The 23731-nt window shown below is 40.6% G+C and overlaps 1 protein-coding gene across 4 annotated transcripts in view; it reads left to right on the plus strand.

The window, feature by feature from the left end:
- The window catches only part of LOC138761718 (abl interactor 2), a 172398-nt gene extending 162541 nt beyond the window's left edge, over positions 1-9857 (plus strand). For 3 of the 4 annotated variants that reach the window (XM_069934328.1, XM_069934326.1, XM_069934325.1), the window contains 2 exons: positions 542-721; positions 2487-9857. In XM_069934328.1, the coding sequence (XP_069790429.1) occupies positions 542-721; positions 2487-2662 (356 nt within the window). In that variant the 3' untranslated portion in view covers positions 2663-9857. Of the gene's footprint in view, positions 1-541; positions 722-1238; positions 1882-2486 lie in introns of those variants that run through there. The other variant, XM_069934327.1, reaches the window with a different exon arrangement.
- Positions 9858-23731: the final 13874 nt, after the last annotated feature.

The raw sequence follows: 23731 nt of genomic DNA on the forward strand, positions 1-23731 counted from the left end.
AAACCAAAACATCAGCTCACACCTTTGGCCTCCACAGATGCTGCTTGGCACATTGATTTCTTACAATGTTCTGATTTTTATGCCGGGCCAGGAACAAATTTGACGAGATGTAGAATACAATACAACTTCAGGGGTAAAGGTTTTGGACATGTGCTGGGTTATTTTTAAGAAACCTTTTTGCACTTTTTCACTGCATCATCTTTAAATCTCTGCCAGATTTTGAGGAAATGATTCCTCCAGAGGGATAAATGGTTAACATTTGCACTGTTGAATTTATATTTTTAGCTTTTATCTCATCTCTGATTCCCAGGGCCATTTTAAGTCAGGGGAGTATTGCTCAGTGCCCTGCATCAATAACCGTGGAAACATTGTCTCGTAAACCCATTGTTGTTTGTTTGAGTTTGCCGCTGAATTAGTTGCCATGCTTCCTTTATTATTACATTTCCGAAGTACTTACTTGGCTGTAAAAGGGGGCATACTGAGATCATGGAAGGACCAAATGAATTAAGCTCTTTTTCTTAACAATGTATCAACATTAAAGTTTCAGATGGCTCCACCCCTCCTCCACCTCCACCAGCTGATGACGTGGTATTCGACGAATCACCTCCACCTCCCCCACCACCAGAGGACTACGAGGAAGAAGAGGCAGCTGTGGTGGAGTACAGTGATCCCTATGCAGAGGAGGATCCACCCTGGGCACCTAAGAACTATTTAGAGAAAGGTAAATGATGTTCTGTGTTTCCACTTTGTCATCATCAGTAGCAGGAGCATCGCCAGCCTCGCATCTAGTCCTTGGTGCCTGTTTGCAATGTGCTGGAGGTTCAGGAGGACTTGAACACATTATCACAATTTAATTGCCCTATTAGAAAATTATTACTTGCAGAAAATCAGCCATTGTCAACTTATTTTTGGCTATGGCCCCCTTAGGACTGCTGAAAGTTTACGGACCCCCTTCCCTGTGATGCAGTCCGTACTTCGTACTTGTACTGACCACATAAGAAACATATGATTTCAGTCCGTGGCACCCCTCTCCCTCCCCCCACCTTTTAAATGTGCTGTGGCCTTGTTGAGAATGGCTGCTGTAGATAACACACAATGCCTTCAATGTTATATAGCCTGCTAACAGTGCTGCAGGTTCATGTGAAAAAAAAATAGATGTGTTTGGGGACCTGTGCACTTCTTCCTGGACCAGTAGTTTGGTAAGAGGATTTGTGAACTTTGATGTAAATTGTTTCCAGTATTGAACAGATGCAGAGCCCAGTGCGGATGCTGCATAAACCTCAAGGTGAATGGGGAGTCAGGAGATCCAAGTGCATGGGCCAGTGAATGCTGTAGCTACCTGATTGCTCTGTGGAGAACTGCCAGATAACTGCACTGCTAGGGTCAGTGTGCTCCTGACTTGAATGTTGCAGCACAGTGGCAGGAGCTGTCAGAGTTCAGTTTCAAGCGCATGAGGTCTCACACCCTGAGGACCAAGTCTCAAGATGGAGTTTAGTACTGCATAGAAATGTACAGGAAAGACCCTGGGGCCCATGACATCTGAAACAACCACAATGCTAATCTAGAGACACAAGATTGCAGATGCTGGAGTCTCTGGCAAGAATATTGGAAGAACTCAGTAGATCAGAAAATGTCTGTGGAAGATGTTTTTGGTTAAAACCTTGTCTGAAATATCCACTGTCCATTTTGCTCCATTGATGCTGCCTGACCCTCTATTCCTGCTTCTCTGTGTATCTGTCTAAATGCCTCTGATATATTGTTAGGGCCAGAAGTGGCCCTTTGACTTTAAACTGCACCAGTCATTGCATGCAGCATGGCCTCATTATTCTAATGAGGTTGCTGTCCCACCCTGGAAAGGATTTGTTTTTCATTTTATTGATTCAGTGTTTTGTTTAAAGTGAGTATTATTTATTTTTTGTATTATTCACGCTCTCTTCAACTTTTAAATGTTTCTGATTATCATAAACATTTTAAAATAGTTAAAAAGGTGTCTGCCAGCTTGATTTACGGTCTTTAAAATAATCTATTTTCTCAGTTTAAAGTGATGGAGCTGGGTCAGTAAAGCTATATCATATTCCTTTACAGTAAATGCACCCCATTCACAGAGACTTTCTGCCTTTTTTACTTTGGATTGAGGTCAGTTACCTTATCAATACTGATGATGCTTCTTTCTTTCAAATACTTCTGATTCCAAGCTACTTGTCTCACATTAAAGTTTACAATTAGTCACTAGAGGAGGTTTTCAAGTTGCCAGTTAGTGCTGGATTCGGACTCACGTCCTCAGTCTACAACTCCAACAGATTTGATTCTAGAATGCTGGTGTGAAAACTTGCCATGCAACTCAGCCTCGTGGAAGCAAAGCCTTACTGCATTACACCATCACCCCATGTGGAGAGAAGAAAGTTTCACAGATAAATTTCCTTAGTATGGGTTTGCGTTCCTAGGACCCTGTACTTCAGTTAATGTTTGCTGTTCTTTGTTCCCAGTGGTTGCAATCTATGACTATTCAAAAGACAAAGAGGATGAGTTGTCTTTCCAAGAGGGCGCCATCATTTATGTGCTGAAGAAAAATGATGACGGCTGGTACGAAGGAGTGATGAACGGTGTGACTGGTCTGTTCCCCGGCAACTACGTGGAATCCATCATGCACTATGCAGAGTGAGGGTTAACGGCAACCCCCTCCCGCTCCCCCCAAGCAGCTGTCACGTCCCACTGGTGTACAGTCGCACTCTGTGGCTTCCTGTAATGCTCGGACATGCACAAGATGAAAATGAAGGATTCAAGTAAACGACACACAAAATGTATACATTTATTGAACCAGGATGAAGCAAAGTGGCATTGTCTCTTGGGAGGCTCTTATTCCCGATGCAAGCTCCAGTGACTGTTGTGAAATGAGATCTGTGCAAACGTGCATTCAAGCAAGCGTGCGTGTATGAACACGCGCATGCGCGCGCGCGCGCACACAAACATATACACACTCTCTCGCATGTTCTCCTTCCCCCACCCCTTTCCCTTCCTACCCTCTCTTCTCATTGCATATCCCCTCCACCATTTCTCCTTCTCTACACCTCCCCCCGTCCTTACTCAATTTCCCCTCTTGCTCATCTCCCTCTCCCTTCTTCCTCTCCCCTTTCCCCTATCCCCCCTTTTTCCACTCTCCACCTCCCTTTCCCCCTCCATCTTCTTTAAACTCTCCCTTTTCCTCTCTCCCTTCCTTTTTCCTCTCACCCTCCATTTTTACTCTCCTGTCCTTTTTCCCCTCACCTTTTCCTTTCCACTCCTCCCTTTTCCCCTCACCCCCTCCCATTTCCTCTCACCCCCTCCCTTTTCCCCCTTCCCATCCTTTCACCTCTCTTCCCTCCTTTGCCTACTTCCCCTTCCCCTCCCCTTTACCCTCTCCACCCCTCCCCTTTACTTTCTCTCTCCCTAACCTTTATCCTCTTCCCCCCCCCCACCCACCCCCCAAGCCATGTGACTCAATAATTCTTGATGTTAAGTGTTGGCTGATATCACCATTACTACAGGGCTAGTACCTCGCCAGAAAAGGGACCAGACAAATTGGGTCTACTGTATTGCTAGTTTCTGAATTAAGCTCATTTCTTTCCCATTTTGTAAGGAAGTTGTCAAAGTAGCAGTTCCTCGAGGCTCAATAAGGAAACCAGTTGGAAGCAGTTATAATACAATTCTAATTCACGCAGCAGGCTTGCAGGATATGCTGGCAAATGGCTTCTGCCTGAGTCATTGGTTCACCTGGCAGGATGGGAGCTGACATTTCATTAAAGCTCAGCAAGTACATTTTGTTGTCATCTGTTAAAGAGAAACAGCTGTTAGTACATTTCTGGATTGTGTCCCAGCAAATGGGTGGGGTTGAGGAGGTGCCCAGAGAGAGCATCGTAAGTGAGACAACATGAGAACAGTCACTTACAGAGTTGATAAGGACTGATAGATCATTAGAAGGGATTGAGATTGATGGTAACAGTATCACATGATGGTACAGAACTAAATATTGTCCTGCAAGTGTTTTATGGTAGAGTATGGTGCTAATTGGTATTGGGTTGCATAGAAATTTAAGGAGATAGGGATTAAGCAGCAAGCATCAAATAGTATTTAAGATTAATCATTTCTCCAGTTGTGTTGTGGTCAAATGTTAAACAAGGTTAAAAGAAAATTGGTTGTTTCCTCACCTTTTTTCATTAACTTGGAACAGAATACTCGATGCCAATTGATCACAGAATAAATGGAATTGATGGAGATTTATCAACAAGCGCTTGAGATTGAAAGTTGCTCTGATACAGTTTTTAGATATTTGGAGCCCAGACCAGGAGAGTTCAAAAATATGTTTGTACCCAAGCTTGCAGAGAGTGAAGGAAAACTCTGTTAGGACAAGACAGTGTTTTGGTTACTAAGTTAGGGTTTGATTCATGTTCATCTCACAACTCCACTAATGATGAAGAAGAATGTTGTGCCTCAGTGAACTCCTCGAGTCATGATATTGAACCTTTCCCTCAGCGATATATTTGCATTTTAAATTGAACCAAAATTAAGAAGCTGATGTGTGATGGAGCACTCAGTGTAAAGGGAAAACAGTTAACTGTGTGGAAGGTGCTAAATTCATTCTGTGGGCTGCATTTGCTCATCTTAACAGGGAGAGGATGATCTGCTATGTTCAACATAGGGTTGTTACTGTTGATCAATATCTTGTGAACTCTGTGGGGGAGAATGTAAGGATGTGCGCACTTGTCCAACAACGTGGATGTGTACATGAAGAATGAGACCAACGCACACTTCAAAGTATTGCCATAAGAGGACAAAGACTGCTGGTTAAAAAATAAATGGGCATCAGCAAAACACCTCCTCAAAGTATAAATATCTGGAGAACGGCCATCAACATTTCAACGCCTGGTCTGACTACAATGAACTAGAGATTAGGAGCCTGGTTTTATAAATGAATCTGTTTATTACTTTTTTTCTATTTTCAGACAGGATTAGTGATCTCAATGCTGGGAATTGTGCAACAGTTTGTCTACTACTGTTGGATGGCCAGTGCAGTTACTTGTTTATTACCCACATTATAATCATGCTGACACGATCCTATTGCCTTTCATGATGTTGTGAGGTCTCTAGGAAATCAGGCCATTTCTGCAAACAACCCAAGAAATAACAAGTGTTAACAAAATTAATTTTTATTCTAGTTCCATGAAATATTAATCTTCAAGCTCAATTTCACTAACTTTCAAGCTGATCCAGTGGACAAGAAGTCATTTAGTTCCAATTCTAGTTGGCACAGAGAAGGCAACTTCAGCAGATGATGGGTCAGTAGCACAAATAAGGGGAATGGCAGCACTTGGGAATAGGGTTGGAAATTCCCAGGAATATGTCAAGCCAGAGTTGGAGATCCTTTTTCTACTCCCACCAAGTTACTGTGCTGACAACATACCAAATATATGCAAAGAATTCTGAAGCATGAATTTCAAGAGTTTAAAGTGTGACTTTACAATCCAAAAATTGTAGTTTCTCTGAAATTGTCACAAACATCTTGCTTTAACTGAATTGTCTTGCCCTCCTTAACACCTTGAATCACTAACTTTTGAGTTCAAAGCCAAATTCAACTCTTGAGCTCATAAATTGTACTCAAGGCTCAATGCAGTAATGAAGGAATGCTTTACCAAATTTTGGTTCAGATGATCAGCAAAATGTTCAGGTAAAAATATGATAAAGCACCTTTAACATTAAGTGATAAAGTTAATATTCTGACAAAAAGAAATCTGATTAATTCAATTTTCTTCTTGACTTTTACTTCCAAAATCACTAAAAGTCAAGCAACCCTTTTTTCGGTTACGAGCTCCATAATGAACAACTCATAAAAAATATAGATGCAAATTGCTGGTGGCAAGGGCAGTATATGTTTACGCTTGTCAATAGCACAATATAATAATTGCAGCTGTAATTTCAGGCAGTGGATGTACATAATTATAATTTATATTTTCTTTGTTTAGGATATAAAAATCTTAAGAAATGAGACGACTGCCTGAGGATGTGGTACTTCTGTAAAGCTCAGAGCTGTAGATAGTAAATGCAGGTTACTGGCCTTGTAGTCCTGGTCTTCCTTGTATCGGTCGACCCTTTAGTTTCTTTGCTTATGCAGTACAAATGTGTAGGTATCCTCATTGGTTTTATGCATAATTTTGTAAGATTTAAGTCCTCTCTTGGGTTGGCTAAGATGCTGTGTAAAGAATACTGACTAGAGCTTGATATACAAGAATCTGTGTCTGTAATGTTTTAATAGACTGCATGCTATAGTCCCTGTCCTGGAGCTTGATTTAATTCCTCACCTTATCTCCTTTTAAAGCTGATCTTTGCCATTTACTATTTTGTGGATGGGATAGGTATGTTTGTCTGCCCCTTCTGGTACTGAAGTACAGGGATTTTTCACTGTACTAAACCCCACCAACATGGGACACCCTTTGGTATACCATCAAATGCCCCCCTACATGGTACTGCCAAATGTCTCTTATTACACTGCCAAGTACTCCCTTCAAAGCACCACCAAGTTCCCCCTTCATTGCACACACATTCCAAGGCAATAATCTAAAAGAAACCTGCACATTATCAACTGATATTTGAGGTTTCACGCGCAGTACTGATTCCTTAATTGATTGAAAATTTGGTCTCATTCCTTTCTGAGTATTTTTCCTGGTTTTCTCTTATTGAGCATCTGGATTTTACTGCCTAATTTTCTGAATCGTGTGACTTGGTTGCTTTGAAAAGACCTACTTTGGTAGAAAATATGAAAACAGGTAACAAATTGAAAGATGCTGGGGTACATGAAATTCTGAAAGTTAATATGCAGGTACAGTAAGTTGGCATTCATTGTCATGTGCCATTTGAATATGTATAAAGACTTGTTTATTCCATTATTAGTGGCCTGGTGAAACTGAATCTGTTATACTTGTGTACAGGTCTAATTAATGAAAGGTACAGTATATTGGCAATGAAGATTTGCCAGATTAATTTCCCAAAATGAAGGCTTGTCTTGGGAAGAAATATTAGGCTAGACTGACCTGTAGTCTAAGATTCAAAGAATAAGAGGAGACCTTGATATACTCTACTCTTACACGGATGGTCTGAAGGTTCCAGAGCATAGGGTTGAAAACACAAAACAAGGTGTCAGCCATTTAGGATAGTGATGAAAAGATTTTTCTTGCACCCAGAGGACAAAATCTTTGGAAGAGGCTCAGTACCGAGTGTATCCAAGACTGAGATTGATATGAAAGGAATCAAGAGGTAGACAGTGCAGGGAAATGTAATGTCTAAGATTATCCATAATGTTAGTAAACTAAGGGCCAAATAGCTGCTTGATGTTCTTAATGATTATTTGAGTACAGGTTTTTAATTCAGTGCCACTTTCAGACACACTGCTCCAAAAGTTATTTTTGTTTTGCTGCCTGCAGATGGGTGCCCGAGATCTTAACAGTTGTGACATTGAGATTTTTAATCTTGAGATAAATTACGTCAGTCTTAAACCAATCTTTGTTGACTGTAATCTTGATTCTCTCTTAAATATCATGAACTTTATACTGTGGCCCAAATTAGAAGCAGGAACATCCATGTCTCAGGGATGCTAAGAACCCATCATTTTGGAACTTGGGGCTTTCCAATATATGTGCCTTTGTGCTTAACTGGCCACTAGATTTATCCAGTGAGCCATGTCTGATCTTAGTGACTGATAAAATGTGACATCAAAGTTGTCCAAACTTTTAAATTCGTAAGTTAGTTCAGGTTTGGGATGATGACTGCAGATTGTAACTGTTGCTTGGACATCTGTGCATGTGTTATTCTGGTGCACAGGGATTGAATACTGATGGTTTAAGTGGCGCATAATGTTTATGTGTAAGTGTCTATTACATGCATAAAGCTTGCAAGAATACAGAAGATTAAGGCCAACTTTGTTCTCTGCTAAAAGACTACCCAGTGGTGTAGTTAGTAGAAATGCTGCCTCGTGATCCCAGCAAATCAGGTTCAATCATGGCATCCAGTTTTCCCTGGTGAGTTTGCACTCTTTATGATTGCATGGGTTTCTTCAGGTTTCTTCCCATGTCCCAAACATTTGCAGGCTGATGGATTAATTGGCCACTATAAGTGTCCCTGATGTACAGCTGAATGGAAGAATCTATGGGGATTTGATGAGGAGAAAAGATAATACAGCTGCTCTGTTAGCTGGCGTGGATTTGATGGGCCAAAGTTGCCTCTGTTATAAAGGAAATATTGACATAATCATGATCTAATAGCCCCTTACAAGTGGGTGTGAGATTGATACATCTGTCCGTTTTGTCTCTACATGATGGAAGTTCCACTGGGGTGTGATGTTGTTCATCTCTGGTTGGATTGTTCTTCACCAGAAATCGATTCAGCCTCTTGTGGAGAAGAGAAAGCTGGAATCTTCAACTGGGAATATTTATTTTCAGAGGTTAATTTTTGTTTTATCTGAGATTTGTTCTGGTTCTCTTTATTTCTCAGTCTTGATAAATGCTCCCAACCCAAAATGTTGACTGATTTACCTCTGCTGAGTTCCTCCAGCTTCTTGTTGTTTCTTTAAGATTCCAGCAGAGAACTTCTGATTTTCTTCTTATTTCTCCATTGTTTAGTCTGATCCACATCACCCTGACATTTGTGGGTGGTATTGACTGCAAAATAGAACTGTGAGATTCTATTTTCTCTGACATCTGCCTGGCATAAACTTAGTGTGTTGTCTGCAAGTTCTTCCATACAAGGCAACAAATCTAACTCATTGTTATTTTTTAATTTGAAATTATTGAAGATTTTATCTTTTCAAAAATAATTCGACTATGAGATGACCTTAAGGTGAGAGCATTTTGCACCAGGTCCCAATGAGGACTAACCAAAGTGTTCCAGCCATTTGCTCTCAGGTCATTTTTTTATTGCTAAACATTAACACCTTGCAGCTAAGTGCATGTAGGTCCCTTGTAATTGAGTGACCCAAATGGCACACAGATGATGAATGATCTCAAGCAATGCAGAAGGCTAGGTTTCCATGCAGAACCTTTACCAACTGCCCTGTACCTGGAATGACGTAGTGCCACCCTTGAAGCTATATCTTGGCCTTTGGTCTGAGAAGGCAGTGGACAGAAAAAAGAATCTTTCCCAGGTAAACCACACTTTTATTCTGAGTAGATTACCATTTTTATAACAAGTTTTGTAGATTAATTGATGGATGTTAATTGGTCAGCAGCTCTTTTTTTATTGTATCATGCGACTACTGGCATGATAAAAGTAGATTGAATTTTTTTTCATGGAGTCATTCCTATGAGAGGCTCCACAGATGTGCTGTGTTTTTAGTGAAATGAATACTAACCGTACCTGATTTAACAGGAAAGGCCCCAGAACTATTTCTTTTGAAAGGGGTGGTGTGGGCAGGGGAGGAGTCACACTGCAAGGTACAAAGCTCTCTGCCCCCTCCTTCTTTTACACTAGGTTCAGAGAGTGTACTTTGAACCTACTGCTCACTTCTGCATCTAGATCCCTGCTGAATATCAAAGGCATTGATTTGGTCAATTGGCGGCTTTTCAAATTAGGAGATAGGAGGTCTGCTATCTGCTCTTGGTTTAGAGGTTCTTTGCTTGGGGTTTATAGACAGGGAGGTAATTGGTTGGTTTACTTGCTTGCTGACATCAAACTCAAATAATCTGTTTTCCCTTTCTAATGGGTGGGACACAGCTGTTCAATTTGTGCGTGCAAGATTAAAGTTTTGTGAATTAACTGTATCCTGTGTATAAAAAAAGTTTAAAGGCTTTGAGTCTTGAATAATAAAAAGATAAGTGACTGAACTGTTTAAAGCACATGTACAGCAATCTTCACAATAATTGTAACCCTTTTTAATAATTTGTTGTGTAGCTGAACTTTGGTTCCGGCTTATACATACATTCAAAAACAGGGTTGTGATGCTCTTTCTAAATGTTCTTTGTTCCAAGTTCAGGAGGTGACCTGCTCAATCTAACTGCACAGAAAGATGGCGTTTGCTGGAACTGGTAATATTTTGTTGTCTCCTGATGTTTCCTTTATTCTGCATTAAAACTGTTGCTTCATCTCCATTGCGAAGAAAAACACCATTGAGAATTCAAATTTTTGGGATTATCATTTTATTCTTTAGGTTTCACTAAAATTCAACAAGTAAGTATCTGACCCAATCACTCCTGAAGAACTTGTGTTTTTATTATGAAAGTCAGCTCTCAAGTGAATCTTTCTGGTACCAAAGGACAAATTACCAAATTGGCTGAAATCAACATACTTAATCTGGCAGCTGAAATAAGCCACAGGAAATTCTGGGGATGAGGGGGGTGGAGGGAAAAGAGAACCTCAGCTGGACATCACTTGACACAGTGAGGGAAAGCTTCATGTTTTGCCCTGCACCTCCCTTCCAAATCCATGCGAGTTCCCCTTAACAGTTTACCACAGTGGGATTTGAATTTACAGCCCTTTTTAGACAGTCCCTCGAGGTCGATGATCTCTTGGGTCCACTTCAGTTTGTGGGGATCTAAAGGATTACATAGCACAGATTGTGGGTCCATTGTATAGATTGTTCCTGGGATAATCACGCTCAAATGTTTATATCAGTGGGATTTACAAATTATTGTAAACATTCAAATCACTGATTCTAAAATCTGAGCTTTTGAATCCCCATTTTCTCTATCAGGAAGACCAGATAGGCAACAACTCCTGTCTCTTACCTGCATTTGTTATTTCTAAATTGGTCTATTCCATCCTGTGTAACCACAAGCACTGCAGAGTCTTTGTTACCAATTCTGTAGTCCTTGCTCAAATCCCACCTCACTGACAAAAGGCAAAGGAGGAAAAACCCAACACCCAACCCCAACCAACCAATTTTCCCCTGGAGCCGCTGCAACCGTGTCTGCCTGTCCCGCATCGGACTTGTCAGCCACAAACGAGCCTGCAGCTGACGTGGACTTTTACCCCCTCCATAAATCTTCGTCCGCGAAGCCAAGCCGAAGAAGATTGATCCATGTTGACTCCCAGCAATGTTTTCAGCCTTGTAAGGCCTCACTGTGACTTATCCCCTCCCGTACTGCGGCCTTTTCCAGCCCCAGGGAGTCTCTGTGTCATTGCATTTGGTCCAATTAAACATTTGTGATTTGAATTGGTAATTGTACCTTCAACTGGATTTCCCTCTCCTCACCACTATCTCATTGAATTTTTTACCTCAAGCTAAGCACTGATCAAACCTTTAGTTACCTGCCCAAGAAAATGAGAAGACTTCTTTTCATATGTGGCCTTGAAGGACAACCCAAACCATTGAACACAAATAGTCATTGTTGTAATGCATGAAGTTCAGCAGCCAATTTACAGCCTACAAATTCCTGCAGCAGTATGTAATCTGCAGTCAAATTCCATGGGGTCCACTTTGAATGGGTATCAGACCAGGAATTTTGGAAGGTGGAAGATTTCCCTGAGGAGATTCCTAATGGCATCTTTTGTTCTGAATATTGATGGGGGGGTGGGGTGAGGATTTCTTTGAGGACTGCAGCCACAGCCAAGACCATTCTATTCTGAGTGGCTCATGGAAAGATAATGGATTTGATGGTTATGGAAGCAAACTGATGTGATGGTACATCTGGTATCAGAATCAAATACTGACCGTAAGCTGAACATTCTCCAAGGGGTGGATGAACAACAAGATGTTTTATTTTTTATGTGACACAAGTAGAAAAGGAGATGTCCTTAAAACAAAGTTTTAAAGAGTTAGGGAAGTTCAGATTTATTGCCAGAATACATACCTGACATCATGTACAACCTTAAGATTCTTTTTCCTGTGGGCTAGGCAGAATTTATTATTGGTAGTGCAAATAAAATTGTACTCAAGAAAAGATATTCATACAAAAGAGAAATGAGAATAAAGAAAAATGTAAACAAAAATGGCTTCTGGTGGCTAACACCAAGTATATAAAGAAATGTACAGTTCCATATGTGGCTAGAGAGGTGATGCAGGAAGGAAAGTTTCACATTCTTGGGGCATGGGACCAGTTCTTGGGAAAACTGGCACCAAGTTGCACTCAACGGCCCTGTGGTCAAAGACCTCACAACTGGATGTGTTAATACCATTGGCTGATCTTATCAAAGATGTGAGCTTTAAGGTAGAAAACTGGAACTTGTGGAGAAACAAAGTTGGAAAATAGGCAAGGAAGAAGTCCAGGTTGGCTTAATGGTGTACATCTGAATTCAAGGAATATTTTGAACATAGCAGACAAGACCACTGATGAATGCCTTTAGTCATTACTAAAACATGACAGGTAACATTCCTGGTTATGGGTTTTCTGATGACAGTAGGGTTTCTTTAAAAGATGACAATCTCAGGAAAAGCAGTGAGAATGGTAATAGTTCAAAAGGATGAAATGAGACTATAGGGGTTGAACTAAATTTCAAGGAAAATGACTATTATAAACTTCATGCCAATCCGAGGAAGGGGAAGGATAAATATGTCAATTAATATATCGTGCAGTGCTCACAGGCATCAATGTGAGGGATTTCAATGCCCCTGTCACTGGGACCCAGTCAATGTAACCAACATAGAGGCACAGAATTGCTCATTCAAATTGAGCTGTTTCTTATCCCGTATGTAGCAAGCAGAAACGTATAAGTGTGTGCAGCAGAGAGGGTATGTGCTGTATGGAAGCAGAATTCAATCCTGGTTTTAGTAGGACACCACTCTGTGGTCTTGATTGATAATAGAATTAGATTTGGCATAGTCATGGAAAAGAACAAAAATCAAATTGGAGTGCAGGTTCTGAAGTAGAAAAAAACCCAGATTTTACCTGGACTTGGGCGTGGTATAGCACAAATAGCCTGTGCACCGCAACTTGAGTATCAGAGCAATAAGAAGGCATTTAAGGAAGAGATTCAAGAAGTTCAGGGTAAATGTTCCTATGAGAAGAATGGGACAGTAAATTTAGAGCCCCAAGATCAGGTGTATAGAAGTTCAAGCAAAAAGGGAAATGTTCTGAGGGAGAGATATCAAGAAATCTAATGTTTTTGGTTTTGCTTCTTCATGTCCGTAAAAGGCACCAGCAAAGTAGAATCTATTGGGAAACTGTTGGGTAGAGGATGTGGTAAGGGTCTTAATGAATATTTTGTGCCTTCACTTCAGGAGTGGCTGATGCTGGTGTGATAGTAAATGTAGGTAGGTGTGAAATGGGATGAACATGGAAGGGTTTAGCAGCTTTCAAGTGGATAAATTTCCAGGCTCAGATGAAGTACATCCTTGGTTTTGACAATTATCTTCATTCCTTCCTGGTGATGGGTCTCATGCCTGACGATTGGAGAACAATTAGCATTGAACCATTGTTTAAAAATGAAGAAAAGGAATTAGCTTTGATGAGTAAATGACTGGAATTCATTCCAGGGAACTGCATGAATCTTCAGTTAGGTATTCACAGAAAATAAAAGAACATTCAACACTGGCTTTGTGTATATAAGAAATAGGAACAGAAGTTGGCCATTCGGCCCTTTGAGTCCACTCCACCATTCAATGATCAGAGCTGATCTTTTACCTCACCATTAATTTCCTGCACTAACCCCTTCTTAATTCCTTCAACATCATGATGACAGTCTTCACTCCATTCAGGACATCTTTAAGAGGCCATGTCTCAAGAAAGCAGCCTCTATCATCAAGAACCATCACTACCGTTTTCTCACTGGTACCATCAGGAAGGAGGTACAGGAGCCTGAAGACATGCACCTAATGTAACAAAAACAGTTTCTTCCCTTCTGCCATCAGATTTCTGAACGGACAATGAACGTAGACACTACTTCGCTCTTTTTTCCTCTCTTTTGCACTAGTTATTTGCCCTGTCCATATCTGAGGATGACGTGTGCTACCTTCAGGAGAGTGAATCTGAGGAAAGCATCCAGCCTGGACGTAGTACCTGGCTGAGTATTAAAAATCTGTGCTTACCAAGGTATTCATGGATATCTTCAATATCTTTTTCAAACTTTTTATTGGTTTTAACATATGCAAAATACATAGGTACATATGGTGTTAATAATAAAGTAAATTAATTAATATCCGTGATAGTACAGAATCTATCACTGATGTGTATATTGTAATATAGGATGGCTTTGATTGGCTGAGAGCATAGCCACACCTATTGGCAGGTCTTAAAGGGTTGCTCCTAGCCAGACCCTGATCATTCTGGACTGGTCGACCTACATGTGATACGCTCTAGTCTTTTGTTAATAAAATTGTAGTGCATGTCAGCCATTCACCACCAAAAGCTCCAGCCCGACTGCTCCAGTGACGTCACCGCACACACGTAGTGCACTTCAGGCCTGACGCTACATGACATCATCACACAAGACTTCACGGTCCCCAGCACAGGTCACTGCATCAGTGACTCTGGACCAGGACTGCCCCCATCCCCTCACAAAAGCGATGACATTGATTAAAGTGCATGGACACTGTACTAATTGCTTATTTGACTCAGGGTCAACTGAGAGTTTTATCCGTCCAGACTTGGCCCAACATTGCAGACTAGTCATTCTCCCCACTGACCAAAAGATTTCATTGGCGATCAGATCACACTCGACTGGGATAAAGGGGTATTGTGTGGTGACCCTGAAAGTCCAGGGCATCACATTTACTGATTTTAAGCTGTTAGTCCTCCTTCAACTGTGCACACCTGTATTGCTGGGATTGGATTTTCAGTGCCAATTCCGAACTGTTTCCCTGCACTATGGTGGTCCCCACTCCTCACTCTCTGTCTGTAACCATTCCACCCTGGAGGCCTCCTGCCAGTGACAGCCCACACGACCAGCCCCGGCACTCCACTTGTAGCCTCTCCACCCTCTGGGTTGCTCCTCCAGCACTCTTCGCAAACCTCACCCCTCGCTGGAAACCAATGGCCACCAAAAGCCAGCAGAATAATTACGAAGACAGGAAATTCATCACAAGCGAGGTGCGCAGACTGCTGGATGAGGGCATTATCGAACCCAGCTCATGTCCCCGGAGGGCTCAGGTGGTGGTGGTTAAAAATGGGGAGAAGCTGCGGATGGTGGTTGACTACAGCCAGAGAGTCAACCACTTCATGTTTCTGGACACGTACCCCCCTCCCATGGATCAAGGCTGTGGTGAATCAGATCGCCCAATACTGTGTGTTCTCCACCATTGACCTACGTTTGGCCTATCACCAGCTCCTGATCCACCAAGAAGACTGACCCTTCACGGCCTTCGTGGTGAACAGGGGGCTGTACCAATTCCTCAGGGTACCCTTTGGGGTCACGAATGATGTCGCAGTTTTTCAGCAGGAAATTGACCAGATGGTAGACTAGAATGGCTAATAGCTACTTTCCCATATCTGGACAATGTCACCCTCTGTGGCCATGGCACGCAGGATCATGATGCCAACCTCAAGAAATTTTTTCAGTCAGTGATTCGACTGAACTTAACCTACAATTTCGACAAGTATGTATTCTGGACCACTCGGCTCACAATTCTAGGTTGGATGGTTGAGAACGGGGTGGTAATGCCGGACCCTGACATCCTCTCATGGATCTGCCACCCTCCACATCCAAAAGGCACTCAGATGCTGCCTGGGCTTCTTTTCGTACTATGCCCAATGGGTTCCACACTACGCTGACAAGGCATGGCCACTTATCAAGACCACCTCCTTTCCCCTGTCAACCAAAGCCAGAGTGGCTTTCGACTACATCAAATTGGATGTCGCCACTGCAACACTGCCCACCATCGACAAGTCCATTCCATTCCAAGTAGAGAGCGATGCATCTGATTTTGCACTATCAGCCATCTTGAACCAGGCTGGCTGGCCGGTAGCCTTCTTCTAAAGGACCCTCAGGGCCCAGAGAGCTGATACTCTTCTGCAAAGAAGGAGGCCCAGGCCATATTTAAAGCGGTATGTCATTGGAGGCACTACCTCACTGGCAGGTGCTTTACACTGCTGACCGACCAACCGCGGTCTCGTTCATGTTTAGCAGCACCCAGCAAGGTAAGATCAAGAACGACAAGATCGCCACGTGGGGAATCGAACTCTCCACCTTCAATTATGACATACTGTACTGGCCTGGTAAGCTCAATGACCCTCCAGACTTGCTCTCCAGGGGCACTTGCGCCAACATACAATTGGACAGGCTGCAGAGACTCCATGAGGAGCTCTGTCATCCGGGGATCACTAGGTTTGCGCACTTTGATAAGGCCCGCAACCTGCCCTACATGGTCGAGGAGATTTTCTCCATGACCCAAGCCTGCCCAGTGTGCACTGAGTGCAAGCCCCACTTCTTCTGCCCGGAGAACACCCACGTCATCAAAGCCACCCGGCCATTTGAACTTCTAAGCATGGACTTCAAGGGGCCCCTACTGTCAACCAACCAGAAGACCTACATTCTTATGGTGATTGATGAATACTCTCGCTTCCTGTTCTCTGTGCCCTGCTCGGACATGACCACCTCCTCAGTCATAGAGGCCTTGCACAGCATCTTCACCATCTTCGGGTACCCCAGTTACATCCACAGTGACCGGGGGACCTCGTTTATGAGCGCTGAGCTGTGGCAGTACCTCCTGGAGTGTGGTATTGCTGTGAGCAGGACCACCAGCTATAGCCCACGCTGTAATGGGCAGGTCAAAAGAGAGAATGCCACCGTCTGGAAAGCGGTCACACTTTTCCTCTGGTACAAAGGCCTCTCCACCACTCGCTGGCGGGACATACTCACTAACACCCTACATTCCATCTGCTCCCTCCTATGCACCATGATGAATGTCACTCCCCATGAAAGGATGTTCTCTTTCCTGAGGAAATCTGAATCGGGAACAACCACGCTGGTATGGCTCACGGTTCCTGGACCTGTCCTCCTGCGACACCACACCCGGTACTCAAAGAATGACTCTGGTTGACGGGGTGACGCTACTCCATGCGAATCCACATTATGCATACATTGAGTACCTGGATAGGTGGGAGGACACGGTCTCAGTTAGGGACCTACCCTAAGCCGGATCGGACCCGGCATCGCTCCCAACCCAACTTCCTCCAAATCCTACTCCTCTAGGTCACATGCTTGAAAAGAGGGATCAGCACCACCCCACCAGCAGCAGTGACAACAACTTGGGCCAGCCAGTCAACAACGCCATTGGGGAATTGAGCGAGGCAGTGTACTCACCCAACAATCCCGCCAGCAACACAACTCCAGCATCCCCAATCCCAACTCCACAGTGGTTGCGCCAGATGATCAGGCCCCCTGACCTAACCTCCCACCAGTCTTTTTCTCTCTCCCCCTTTTTTTTTTACAGCCGCTCCATTCACCCCGGGGTCAGTTCTCAAAGAAGGGGTGAATGGGATAGTACGGATTCTATCACTGATGTATATATGTGTATATTGTAGTATAGGATGGCTGTGATTGGCTGAGAGCATAGCCACGCCTACTAGCAGGTCTTAAAGGGTTGCTCCTAGCCAGTCCCAGATCATTCTGGACTGGTTGACCTACGTGTGATATGCTCCAGTCTTGGTTCGGATCAACAAGTCTTTGATTCTTTCAATGTGCACTAAAATATCAAATTACAAGTATCAAATAACTGAACAAGATACATATGGGCCCATGTTATTAAATGGCAAAAAGGAAAAGAGAAAAGAAACATTCCCAAACTAAGAATCAAACCCTACCATAATTGTCTTCAATATCTCATTCCAGCAGAGCGCGTACCCACCTGTTTCAAACAAGCGTCAATCATACTGGCGCCCAAGAAGAGTGTAGTAACCTGCCTTAATGACTATTGACCAGTAGCACTTACATCAACAGCGATGAAATGATGAAGCAGATCAGCTCCTGTCTGAGCAGAGATGGATGCAATTCAGTTCGCCTATCATAGAAACAGATCTCGAGCAAATGCCATCCCACTGGACAGCAAAGATGCAAACATCAGAATGCTCTTTATTCGCAGGACTGCAAAGATGGCTCACGGAGCCAAACAGAGGTGCGCAACCGCACATGCACGAGAAATTGCGCATGCGCAATGCGCATGACAAAGAACACCGACGGGAGGGGGGACCAGCTGTGGAGTGGAACTCTACAGCACAAACAGCTGAGAGAGACCCGACGGCAGGGCTCCCAGCTGGAAGATAAAGAAAATAACGGGAACGGGAGGGGTGAGAATGAAAAAAGGAAACCAGAGACACAACAGATAACCAGCCCAGAAGAAGAGGACCAACATCAAGACACCATAAAAAAAATACCCAACGAAGTGAGACAAGCAGCTCAACAAGAGTCAGAAGAGACACAGATACAAGAAAGAGAAGTAGAAGACACAAACCCAAGAGCAGTCACAGAAGAAGAAGAAGGAGAACATCAAGCACTGCACAGAGAAATAGAAGGTAAAATGAATGGACAGTACATAGATTAAAAAAAAATTTCATGAACATATGAAAGCATTAAGAGAATGGCTGACACTAGAATTTAGTGAAATAAGAAGAAAAATGAAAAGTACAGAAGAAAAAGTGAGTAGAATAGAGCTGGTCATAACAGAAATAGGGAAAAAATTAGAAAATGTGGAAGAGCAAGAAACAGCTGGAGAAATGGAAGTGAACGACTTAAAACGAAAATTGGAAGAAAGTGATAAAAAAGTTAAAGAAACACAGGAGTTGTTACCTCAGAAGATGGATATAATGGAAAACAATAGTAGGAGAAACAATATAAAAATAGTGGGCCTTAAGGAAGATGAAGAAGGCAAAGATATGCAAGAATTTATAAAAGAATGGATCCCCAAGGTCCTGGGAATGCCAGAAATGCAGGAAGGAATGGAAATAGAGAGGGCACACAGAACATTAACCCTGAAACCACAGTCACAACAAAAACCAAGATCCATTTTAGTAAAATTCCTGAGATATACGACAAGAGAAAATATATTGGAGAAGGCAATTAAAAAAATGAGAGAAGACAAAGGTCAAAAAAAAATATTCTACCCAGACATAAGTTTTGAGCTCCTGAAGAAGAGGAAGGGGTTTAACACAGCAAAAATCAATCCTATGGAAGAAAGGCTATAAATTTATGTTAAGATATCCAGCGGTGCTTAAAATAGTTATCCCGGGGCAGCAAAACAGACTGTTCTCGGATCCAGAGAAAGCACAAGAATTTGCAGAATGCCTGCAAGACAGAAAGAGAGATGAAGAGATGTAACAAGAACAAAGAATGATGACAAACTTCATATAAAGAAGAAAAAATAATGTATAAGTAAGAAATAAAGAAGGGGAAGAAAAGGGAAGAAAGGAAGTAAGGGGGGAAAAAGAGGGTGAGCTTTGTTATATGTGAAGATAAAAGTCTTTTCTGGAGGGGGTTGGGTGGAAGAGAATAACAGTCACTGTGAAATCAGTTGACGCTAACGAACGGGTTTGCAATCCAAATGGAGAGGGGAGTTGTGGTTGCCCGGCAAGGGACAAGGGGCAACTCAGAGATGGGGGGGACATTTGAGGTTAAGGGAATTTTGGATGTGAGAACAGTGGAAATATTTTATGTTTTAGAAGTGTTGTCTTACAGTGCGTTCAAAAAAAAAAAAAAAATGGATATGGGGGAAAGGTGCTGGTGAGGAAGTGGAAATGAGAGGTAAACAAAAAGTATGAAATGGCCATGTTGAACTGTATGACTATAAATATTAACGGAATACATAACCAAATCAAAAGGAAGAGGCTGTTAAATTTACTAAAGAAAGAAAAAATTTATATAGCATTCATGCAGGAAACACATTAACTGAAGTGGAACACAAGAAATTAAGGAGAGACTGGGTAGGGCACGTAATGGCAGCATCATATAATTCAAAAGCCAGAGGAGTAGCTATATTAATCAATAAAAATGTACCAATCAAAATAGAGGAGGAAATAATAGATCCAGCAGGGAGGTATGTATTGATAAAGTGTCAGATATATTCAGAATTTTGGAATTTGCTCAATGTATATACACCTAATCAATGGGATCAAAAATTTATGCAAGATATCTTTTTGAAGATTGTAGATACGTGTGATAGAACAGACCTATCACCAATGTATATAGTTACAGTATCTAGAGTGTAATGACTGTGCTTACAGCGATTGGCTGAGAGCTTAGCCACGCCTACCGTCTGGGCCTTAAAGGGTTGTGTCCCTAGCCAGGTTGGATCATTCCGGACTGGTCGGCCACCTGTAAAGAGCTCCTGTCTTTTGCTAATAAAAGCCTTGGTTTGGATCAACAAGTCTTTGGTTCTTTCGACGAGCTCTACAATACGCAGGGGAATATACTGATAGGAGGGGACTTTATCCTTAATTTGGACTCAAAGATGGATAAAACTGGACAAAAGACTAGCAGAAAGAACAAAGTAACCAAATTTATGGTTAAATCGATGCAGGAAATACAATTTTTGGATATATGGAGGAGACAACACCCAAAGGAGAAGGAATATTATTCGAGTAGACATAAAACATACTCAAGGATTGACCTGTTCCTGTTGTCAGCCCGCATCCAAGGGAGAGTTAGGAAAATGGAATATAACGCTAGATTGTTATCGGAACACTCACCCCTGTTATTAGCAATAGAGCTGGAGGACATCCCACCAAGAACGTATAGATGGAGATTAAACTCCATGCTACTTAAAAGACAGGATTTTAGAGAATTAATTGAGCACCAAATTAAAATGTACTTTGAAATAAATATGGAATCAGTGAAAGATGAATTTATATTATGGGATGCAATGAAAGGCTTCATCTGAGGGCAGATAATAAGTTATGTAACTAAGAGGAAGAAGGACTACAATCAGGAAATAGAACAGCTGGAAAGGGAAATAGCAAGTACGGAAAAAGACTTAGCAACAAGGGAAGATACAAGAAAAAGAGAATTGGTGGACAAAAAAATAAAATATGAAACACTACAAATGTACAAGGTGGAGAAGAACATAATGAAGACAAAGCAGAAGTATTATGAGCTAGGAGAAAAATGCACAAAATACTAGCTTGGCAGCTTAAAACAGAACAAACTAAAAGAACAGTATTGGCATCAAGCTAAAAGGACAAACAAATTACATATAACCCAATGGAGATCAATGAAAACTTCAAGGAATTCTACAAGCAATTATATCAAACTAGAATGAAGGGAAAGAAGACAAAATAGATGAGTTTCTAGCTAAAATTGAACTACTGAAATTGCAAGAAGAGGAGCAAAACAAATTGATAAAATCATTTGAACTAGAGGAAATACAGGATATATTTAAAAAACTACTGAGCAATAAAACACCAGGAGAGGACGGACTCCCAATAGAAGTCTATAAAACATTTAAAGACTTATTAATTCCTCCTCTCCTGGAAGTAATGAACCAGATTGAAGAAACACAAAACATGCCAGATTCATGCAAAACAGCTATAATTACAGTCATACCAAAGATGGGGAAAGATCCACTAACACCAGCATCATATAGACCAATATCTCTACTTAACTCAGATTATAAGATAATAGCTAAACTATTAGCAAACAGATTGGCCGACTATGTACCAAACATAGTAAAACTAGATCAAACTGATGTTAAAGGTATGAGAGTTCTGAATGAGGAATACAAGATTAATTTATTTGCTGGTGATGTTTTATTGTATTTGGTGGATCCGGATACTTCTTTACCTGCAATTCAAGAATGTTTAGAAATTTATGGACATTTATCTGGTTATAAAGTAAATTGGACTAAAAGTGAAATTTTGCCAATTTGTAAAGATGATTATTCAGTGTATAAAAATATTACAAATTTGAAGTGGACTACACAAATTAAATATTTAGGAATTAATGTTAATACGAAATTTCAAGAATTATAGTCAATTAATTATCTTCCTTTAATAAAAAGGATTAAATTAGATTTGATTAGGTGGAGGGATCTACCTTTGGGTTTACTCGGGAGGATTAATACCATAAAAATGAATATTTTTCCTAGAATACAATATCTGTTTCAATCAATTCCTTATTTTTTTTTTAAAGTTTTTTTAAGGACTTATATAAAGCGATTAGAGAATTCTTATGGAAGGGAAAATTTCCGAGAGTAGCAATGAGAAAATTGATGTGGGATTTTCAATTTGGAGGTTTAAGATTACCGAATTTTCAGCATTATTACGAAGCAGCTCAATTTAAATTTCTTAGTGCATTAATGAATATGGGCGACCCACCTAGTTGGGTAAAGATAGAAATGGCGGTTATTTTAGAAAAATTTCCTCATGAGTTTTTGTTTCGATGGAATAAAAATTTACTACAAACTTACGATGTGCCAATATTGAAACATTTATTGAATTTATGGACAAGTAAACTTAAAAAATTGGGACTTAAAAATATATATTCTGGAAGATTGCCATTATATAATAATCAACTTGTTCCTTTTATGGTCTCCAATGCCACTTTGAAACAATGGGAAAAGAAGGGAATAAAAAATTTATCTGATTGTTTTTCTGAGGGTTGTTTTTGTTCCTTTGACGAATTACAAAGGAAATATGGTATTAGTGGAAATTCTATATTTGTATATTATCAATTAAGATCTTTTGTAAAACAGTTATGTGGTCGACATATGATTTTATTACCTGAATCTAGTTTTGAAGAGTATGTACTTTCAATACCAAAAAAGGGATATATATCTGATTTGTATTGTATTTTACAAGAAATTGATAGTAAAAAAGACTGGGATAAAGATAAGTTGAAATGGGAAAAAGATTTAGGACATAAAATAGCTGAAGAAGCTTGGATGGAAATTTGTCAGAATAGTATTCGGAAATTAATTAACGCTAGACTAGCGATGATTAATTTTAATTTTATTCATCAGCTATATTTAACGCCGGAGAAATTAAAAAAATTTGGTCTTAGTAAGTTGGATTCTTGTTTTCGATGTGATCAGACAGCCAATACTTTTTTGCATACTGTTTGGCTTTGTGATCGATTGCAACAGTTCTGGAAAGGTATTCAATCTATTTTTAACAGTTTATATAATATCCATCTTGTATTAGATCCCAATATATATTTATTAGGGAACATGCAATCATTAATTGATTTAGGTTTAGAGGATTATCAGATTTCCTTTATCTATTTAGCTTTAGTCGTGGCTAAGAAATGTATAGCACTTACTTGGAAAGATAAAAATATATTAACTTTAGATAAGTGGTATTTGGAGATGAAATTTTGTTTGACTATGGAAAGGATATCTTTTTCAATTCAGGATAGGATGTCTTTTTATAAGTTAAAGTGGACTCCGTTTGCTAATTATATGCATTTAAGTTTGATTTAAATATATGTTTAAGCGTGATATTTTAGTATTGATAAAAAAAATTTTTGTTGTTAGAATTTTTTTTAGGTTAAGTTTTATCTCTTTTTTTGTAAGTGGGTATTTTTTTTCCATATATAATATTGTTAATTTTATTAACTCTTCACTCTTTATTTTGGGGGGGGGGGGAGGGCTGGACTAATTTTAAGTTAGATTACTAATATTGTGTTACAATTAACGGGGGAGGGGGTTATTTTGTGTAGTTTTCTGATGTAATATTGTATTATACCATTTTAATTTTTTAAAAATTTTTCTTTAAATGTAATTCTCTATTGTATTCATGTTATAAAATTTTAAATAAAGTCTTCAAAAAAAACTAGATCAAACTGGATTTATTAAGAAAAGACGAACAACGGACAATATCTGTAAGTTTGTTAACTTAATCCATGCAGTACA

The sequence above is a fragment of the Narcine bancroftii genome, chromosome 4 (genome assembly GCF_036971445.1).
Source record: "Narcine bancroftii isolate sNarBan1 chromosome 4, sNarBan1.hap1, whole genome shotgun sequence".
Taxonomy (NCBI): domain Eukaryota; kingdom Metazoa; phylum Chordata; class Chondrichthyes; order Torpediniformes; family Narcinidae; genus Narcine; species Narcine bancroftii.